The 8,998-nt window shown below is 31.0% G+C and overlaps 2 protein-coding genes across 2 annotated transcripts; both read right to left on the reverse strand.

Annotated features, from left to right (window-relative positions):
- Positions 1-3,224: 3,224 nt before the first annotated feature.
- LOC109004922 (auxin-responsive protein SAUR71-like) lies at positions 3,225-3,554 on the reverse strand. Its single transcript, XM_018983623.1, has one exon. The coding sequence runs from the start codon at positions 3,552-3,554 to the stop codon at positions 3,225-3,227; it is 330 nt and encodes a 109-aa protein (XP_018839168.1).
- A 4,257-nt stretch (positions 3,555-7,811) lies between these two features.
- On the reverse strand, positions 7,812-8,669 carry LOC109004921 (ATP-dependent DNA helicase PIF4-like). The gene has a single exon (XM_035683793.1). The coding sequence runs from the start codon at positions 8,667-8,669 to the stop codon at positions 7,812-7,814; it is 858 nt and encodes a 285-aa protein (XP_035539686.1).
- Positions 8,670-8,998: the final 329 nt, after the last annotated feature.

An 8,998-nucleotide genomic window follows, 5' to 3' on the forward strand; every position in this document is an offset into this window, starting at 1 on the left:
AACAATTAATCATACATGCAGCATGTTAGGCAAATTTCTTTAAAATTAAAGATATATATATGGCATGATGCAATTCGCAATTAATGATTGGTAGTAGTTAGCTAGCTAGCTAGAGATCATGATCATGCTTGCAGATCATCTGTAACATGAACATACATGACTTGACGCACACTTCTTTAATAATTAATTTATTAAGTATAAATTGCCATATACGATTAATTATATATATATATATATATTCCCGATGATCGACTAATTTAATTAGCTTATTTTATTGTCTGAGCCTGACAGACATTTTGCTTGTTGTTGAAGGCCGCCTGCTTATCAACGTACGTTACAGCTTAGCAGAAAAGTAATTGACGAGCAATAAAGATCGAGCGAGCTGGGAAAATGGGAAACAACAAAATTGGAGATCAAGATACTCTATCATCACGCGTTTGATTCGTCGACCGAATTCGGTTAAGATTTAAAACTCTTCTGATATAATATATATATATATATATAATTTTCAAATCATTAAATTTATTTTAATTTAAAAATTTTTTAAACATGAAATTCACGATTTTTTTAACTTAATATTTTTCTACGCACAAGATTCATAATATTTTTTAATTTTTTATAAATATATTTAAATTTATCTTAATATTTAAAGAGTAATGTTAGGTACAATCTTTATTTAGAGATTGCAATGTAAGTCTAGATTATTTTAACTTTAAAATTTTTTAAAATTATAAAATTATCCATTTTAAAATGATATTTTCTCTTATTTAATAATGTGCCTACACATACAGTCTCTACTTAAAGATTGTAAATAAAATTTATTATATTTAAATTTATTTTAAATAAATTTTATAAAATTTATTCTATCATTTAAATTCATTATTATTAATAAAGAATTTAATTTAACATTATAATTATATATTTTATCTTTCAATAGTCAAAATATGTTTGGAAAGCTAGCTAGCTAGGTCTAGCTAATGGACAAAACTAGGGCTTCCTTATTTTCATCCTTTTTCTTTCTAGCTAAATCGAATATGACAAGACTTGAGCCTTAGATTTGTCCACCTTAATGTTCCAAAAGCTGCAAGGTCATTCACTCAGGGTCCAGCTAGCGTCTGAGCTGCCAAGACTGCAACGAAATCAGCGGCTTATATGCGAAGGCAACCTGCTACCAATATACGGTGTGCTGTTACCAGGGGCCAGTATATATGGCTGCTGGATCCATGCTGCATGCACTTTAATTACTCTCTCCCAGTCCCAGATCACGTTTGTAAATTTGGCGGATAGATTGAGGAAGTGTTAATCCCAAGAACAGCGTACGTTTAAATTAAGGAAGATGATGATCAGTTGAATTCCACGTTTAACAAAAACATTGAACATGTTATAAGAACTAAGGGATCTTCAAGTTCGCACAAGTAGCTGGAGGAATAGAAATATATATGGAGTTGGTCTTATAAGGTTACGTTTGGATATTGAAGTGAGTTGAGTTGAGATGATAAAATATTATTAAAATATTATTTTTTAATATTATTATTATTTTGAGATTTGAAAAAGTTAAATTGTTTATTATATTTTATGTTGGAATTTAAAAATTTATTATGCATTTAACATTACTCAAAAAATTTACATTAGCAGATAAAATGAAAAGATAAATAATATTTACAGTCGTGAGTGTACAAGTAGTAAGTATTGCACAATCTCTTTTAAAAAAGAAAGTAAATACAAGATATATATGAAAAAATTAATTTTTTTAATAATAAACCGTACTATTTTTCAAGATGATTACACGATATTTATACACTACATGATAATTGTACATATTTTAAATATACTTATAAAACTGATCTTGTAATGTAGAAGGAATATTAAAATATTTGGGAGAAAAAAAGCAAATCCATGAGATACGTACTGAGTCACTGACTCATAAGCCTTTGGCGGACAAGATAATGGGCAAACCGGAGCTGGCCCCCTAATTGGCGACAGTTAATGAGGACAAGTTGTGACAGAGATACAGACATAGAGAAATAAATCAACATGCTGCATGCAGCTTGCTTATATGGATAGCAACTTTTGCCTTGCATGCATGTGATTCTGAACACAAATTATCATGTACAATTTGCTGTGATTGTCACCTCCCAAAATGGCAGCCAATATTAATGATCATCATAAAATGCCATGCCAGCTGCGCGCAATACTGGTCGTCCCCATTCATTTAATTGTGTTAAATCTTTCCTTTTTAAAGCATTAATTCCTCACGGCCATGCCAAGTTACCGTCGCTCACTTGTATTACAAGAAAAATAGATATTTATTATAGATTATTTACGATAAGAATGATTATTTACGATGAGAATAGATTCATTTTAACAAAAAATAATAATTTTAACAAAAAATAACTAACTACAAATAAATAATTTTCTTACAGTGTCTCATACATATATGGATCCTCTAGCTAAAGGAGTACTGTACTTTCCTTTATTGAAGACCAGACTCACTAGTCATCAAACAACGCCCTCTGAATGTCGACCAAACTCACTCGATCGATAGTTTTAGTACCAGTGATTTGCTCTGACATTGATTTGGGTGTTTATGCAAACCAAGTGGAAAATCTCATACGAACAGCTAGCTACTAAAAAGCAGCGCTGCATGGTTATCCAAATAATTACAAGAATGGTCAGTTACAATTTGTCACTAAGTCTCGTTTGTATTCGTAACTAATTTTAACTCACTTCAATTCATCTCATCTCATCATTATAATTTTCTTAAATTTTCACACAAAATATAATAAACAATTCAATTTTTTTAAATTTTAAAACAACTTTCTCAAATTTCCACACAAAATATAATAAATAATTCAACTTTTATTCTACTATTTACAAACCATCTCAACTCATCTCTGAATCCAAACCACTCCAATCGATTTCACATGTCTAATTAGATGATTTTATAAATGAGAAATTGATGGAAAGATATATACCAATCATTAAATAATTAGTATTTTCAAACACCTTGTAGTAGTAAATCAATCAAGACAGCTATGATTATAATTTGAAGAAATGGCCCTTTTTTTCCTGATCAAATGTAAATGGCAATCTTATTTGCGTGAAAAAGGCTGATCTGAAGAGGCAGTTGTATGTTACGTACACGCATAAATTGATGCCCGGACCAAGTTAGCTGCCGATGAACATAGCTTTACAGCATCAACAAGCTGAATGGACAAAAATAGCTAGTTGGGTTTGACCCTGAAGACTTTTCTCTTGGACCTTCTCATCAATATCCTCTCCTCGAAGGCATTTGCTTCATAAGGAATCCTCAGAATCCCTTCATTACAGAAGCCATATTCTTCAGCTGACCTGTAGAGCAGCTCCAAGAAATCCTCATCTCCAAGCGTGGTTGCGTGAACCATAAATCGCCTAAAATCATTGTTCATGCCAACACATACAGGAATGTAACCTCTGGGTGTCAATGGAGGATGAGGGCCTGATGATCTCAAGCGTTTAAATTCTCGAACTCCAAGCAATTTGCCCAACTTACTGCCTCTCACTCCCATAATCATTGCCCTCTAAAGCTTTAGATTTTTACTGTATATATACACAGCTCCTATTCCTAACGCATATATAAATAAAGCCAGATAAGATACATGTACTGAATTGGTGTCCTTCCTTGGGTGTTAATTAGAGAGATTTTGTTTTTGGGGGCACGTCATGGTCATATTTAAATTGTAAGCACTTTGTTTTTTTCGAGGAATTAATAAACTCCATGCCGTGACCGCTAGGTTGATCTTACTATTATATTATTTGGTCTGTACATCACCACGTCGCCATAGCAGCAGCGTACGTACTGTCGGTGGTCTTGGAGCTGTAAATGCTCATTTTTTGAATGCATGACAGAATAGTTATATAAGAGCACTCTCATTTGAATAGTTAAATTAAAGTATATTTTTAATGAATGTAAGATGAATTTAACTTTTAGCTATTCCATTTATATAAATCTCTACATTGGAATAGCCATTTTTTCATTATATAACAATAAAATAATATAAGATGAATTTAATTTTGACTATTCACATCAAATCTCCAAATTGAATTATCTATTTATTCATTATATAGTAATGAGTAATTAATAATTTTGAAAATTTTTTAATTTTTTTAATTATGAATTTATTTTATTTTTTCATATTTTACTATTTATAATATTATATATTAATTTGTAATTGTATTCTAATTATATTTTTTCAATTGTCATTTAAAATGGAGAGAGAAATAATTAATATTAAAAGGAAAGAGAAAGAAATAATATAAAAAGGATTTGATGAATGAATAGTGTCTTCCAAATTTAGAAATTAGTTTGGATATTACTGTAGCTATATTCCAAATATTTGGAATATAGCTAATTCAATGTGAGCAATTTATCCACCTAATAGCTAAATTCTCATTGGATTTAGCTTTTAGCTAATCCAATGAGAATGCTCTAACTTGCTTACCAAATTATCTAGAAATTTATACGTACAGTTGAAATTGATCGTCTATCAGACGTATGCGTAGCTGCCTTGCGTAATCTCTGTCGTGGTCTGTGATCATAGGCGTAATGTTGTCAAGTTCTAATATAAACTTTTGATATATATATATATATACATTAGGTAAAAGGAACGTCCAATGCACGTTTGCTTAGTTTATATTTTAATTTTTTTAAGAATTATTTTTTTATTAATAAGGACATAATTTTTTTATTTAATTAAATAACGATGTAATATTTATTTCGTATAAATTAACATCACAAATAAATGAAGAGCATTAATAGAAACTATATCATAGTCTTGTAAATAAACGTCGTCCATAGTCTTATGAAAGTTATTTGAGATAATTTTGATTCTAAGATGATGAACCAGCATTTCTCTCATCTTCCATTGCCTCGATAGAGAGAACATTAAAATGCTTATGTCTTTTCTCCTTCAATTTATCTGGATCTGCATAAACTTGAATCTTCCAGATTTTTGTTGATAATTTGTCTACAACGTTTTTAATATATGGTTGATGTTCCTACAAAAAAAAAAAAATTTTGAATAGCTTTACATAATTAATTAAAACCTAATTTTATTTTTAATTAACTCATTATAATCAAATTCAATTTTTGAATAAAAATTTTAAAAGATACCTCTCCAGAATTCTCCATCAACTCAACTGTTGAACAACCAAATGCCTCTTCTGTTACTTCACCAAACATAATAGCAGCTATCTTTCCAGTATTATCGTCCAGTTCAACATATGCCCTAGCACTTTAAATGCATTGAATATATTAATATTAATTTAAATTTGAATATTTTTGAATTCTAAATTAAATTAGATATCGATTGTAAATTTAAATTGTAAGATACATACCGTGGTTTGCAGACCCCTTGATTTTTGCAATATATACAAACGAAACTTTCATTATACTTATATCCAGTTCCTTTATTACAGCCAATACATGACATGTAATAAAAGACTTGGTCCAAGTCAATCACTTTTATCTTGGCCTCTATCCAGATTTTGAGTTTCTACATTAAATCATAATCAATTTTTAGAATGAATGTTTGTGTAAATATTTTAATTTATTACTAATAAAATAATATTTACCTCCATGGGTTGCAGACCCTTCATCAACTCTGCAATATCGCAGTTCTTCACAATTTCTCGGATACCAACAGATGACAGAGGGGCAGGTGGGTATGTTAGGTTTCTTGCAATGATACTTTTGATGATCAAATCATTATCATCCGCCCTTAAAATACAGAAATGAAGAATAATATAAGGAAATGAAATATGTAGATAAATTACATAAATCGCATAATTAACTATAATATAAATGCATTAATATGTAATATTTAATTTTTGAGAATTACCATTTCTTCATTGTAGCTGCCTCGGGAAGAATGTGATTGATTATAAAGGTACTTGACGGACGTGATGACAGAGACAATCATTTGTTGCAATTGAGATAAATATTAATGCAGACATATATAATACGGAAAAATAACTAAGCTTCTTAATTATTATAAATACCATTTTTTGATCGAACAGATATTTTTGTTCCAAGTATTATTGGTTTATCTTCAATAATTTCTGATATTTTCTGGCATTCGTCTTGGACAAATTTACCCCACATAGTCAAACATATGGGGTTCAAGCTACAAAATTGAAATAATTAAAAGAATTAATAGAATTTATCAAAATTAATATTGGAATTCAAATTTAAAAGAAATGCGAAGTTATAAGAATTTTTTACCTTTCATCAATGACATATATCTCTTGGATTGTTGTTGGTCCATATGTTGTCGTTACTTCTTTAATTGGCTTAATTTTGATCGCAACAGCTAAAATATCTAAATATTCAAATAAAAATGTTAATTTATTGATTATTATTTATAATAAAATTAAAATTAAATTACCTATTTCTCCAATCGTCTCTTTCTAGGCGTCTATGTCCTTAAATGAGACGATCTCATATTTTGGTGTCTCTATTTGTTCTTCATTTTGTGGAACATCTTCTATTATTGTCCTTGAGTTCAGGGTCCATTGATAGTGATATTCTCCAATTTTATACCTCGAATCAACTGGTTTGACATATGCATTGCTGATATAATATGACTGGAAAATATTTAAAGTGTCTTCCCTGTGGTCAATATCAGTTCCAAACATTGATGCATGTACACGATTTCCCTGGAATAACAATAAAAATAAATAGGAGTTAATATCATTCCAATTGCCATTACAAATGTAATTAGTATTTTTGTTATTAAAAAAAATAAATATTATACCTCTTCATCAAATAATGTCAGATTTTGGTACTTCACATTTGTACGTTGGCTTATTCGTTTGGGCGACTTCTCCGCAACGATCATCTTAATTTTCCAGTTTCTTGTATTTGGAGTGATATCCTTTATTGATGTATACACCGTCCGCATTTTCTCCCCTTTTTAGATACAAAAATTTCAAATGCATAAGTATAACAAGTGTTGATTTAAATTCATTATCTACCAGAGCAATTGACGAAAGCATTTAATTAAATGATTCAATATTAGTCATATAGAGATTAATATTATAATAGACAGTAAATCGAAACTATACAATTAAATCTAGTTACATGTATAACATTAATTTGAACATGATAATGTTAGTAATTCCGTGAACACAATATTTTTTGTGTAGTTATTTTCACATTGTTCAGTGGACACTGGTCGTATTAGAATCCTCACTGCAGATGCTGTCTTCGCCCTTGATAAAGCCACATATAATTGACCATGTGAAAAAACTGGTTGAGGTAAATAAATCCCAACATAATCCAATGTCTGCCCTTGTGACTTATTTATAGTCATTGCGAAACTTAATCTTATAGCGAACTGAGTTCGTTTAAATGGAAAACCACTATTTTCATCAACATTTGGTAAGAATGGTATCCTTGGAATGAACACCCTTTTTTCGATATGATGTCTAACTGCAATTTCTGCATCTATGATATTTCGATCAAAAGACCGACAAATTAAACGGGTTCCATTGCATAAACCTTCTGAAGGATTAATGTTTCTAAGCAACATGATGGGACAGTTTTTCTTGAGTAATAATTCATGAGGCGGAAGTTCATTTGGGGTTAGAGTATTTAAGAAATCTTCCATAACTGATTGTTCAGATGCATCTATTGTCTCATCAAAACTGTAATATCGATGAACTTCACCTGGGAACCTATGAATCAACAATGCATTTATTTCATCAACAGAACCATTCTTTGGTGTTAATATGGCCCGATTCATCATAGTTGAAATATTTGCTGAATATTCTTAAATATTGTGGAAAACATCTTCTATTAAATGATCTAAAAAAGTGTTGTCATCTTCATAGGGAACAAGCATACCATTCGGAATTTTTATGGTTTCATCAATTGTGTTCGGCGGCATTCTGTTGCCTACTTCTAACACATAATCTAAAAAAACTGGATCAAATATTGCTCGCATATTTTCAGTTAAATGGAACTTGGTCAATGTAGGCCACAAATACGAATAAACCAAACTGGAAGTAACCTGTTCTTGTCTCGTTCCTTTGCGAACCACTGGTAAAACCTGTCGAAAATCTTCGCCGAAAACAACAACCTTTCCACCGAATGTTACATCCGAATCATTGATGTCTCGTAGCATTTTATCTAATACTTCGATGTGTTGTTTTCTTGTCATTGGAGCCTCATCCCATATTATTAGTTTTGCTGAACGAAGTAGGTTTGCCAGTGCACTTTGTTTGCTGACACAACACGTGCTTTTTTTGTCAATATCAAGTGGAAGCTTGAAACGTGAATGTGCCGTTCGACCTCCCGGAAGAATAGATGCGGCAACACCTGATGAAGCAGTTGCAAGTGCTACCAATTTTCTTGATCGTACTGTTGCGAGAAGTGCCTTGTATAAGAATGTTTTCCCTGTACCACCCGGGCCATCTACAAAGAATGCAGCATTTTGGTTTGTAAATACTTTTTCCAGCACTGCATTATAGACATGTTTTTGTTCACTGTTAAGAGATTCTGATGCGGCAATATCTTCTTTTGAAATTTCAACAGCCAATTCATCATCGATTTCTCTAGACTGAAATTCTTCTTCATCAAAACAGATGTCATCATCAAGTAGATTGTAGGAATTAATGTCTTTACCCATCGTTCGATTGTGAAGGAGATTGACCTCAATACTTTGGTTCTTACATTTGATATAGAATTTTCTGTTGATTTGAAATCAACTGACATGTCTTGCTCAAAACGTTCTCATAGTTCCCTGGGATTGGTTGGATTACAATAAACCAATATTGTTGCAAATAATCGTCTAAAACTGGACGACATTTGATACAGAGATGCTTCTTGTAAACAATCTTCTAAGCTACTGTCTCTCTGTAGCAAACCATGCATTGTTGCTGCTTCGCGAAATGTTGGGGACACAACACCATCAACTGTTCTAAGATCTTCAAAGGATAAAGGTCCTCTTATATGGTT

This window comes from Juglans regia, chromosome 12 (assembly GCF_001411555.2).
Source record: "Juglans regia cultivar Chandler chromosome 12, Walnut 2.0, whole genome shotgun sequence".
Lineage (NCBI taxonomy): Eukaryota > Viridiplantae > Streptophyta > Magnoliopsida > Fagales > Juglandaceae > Juglans > Juglans regia.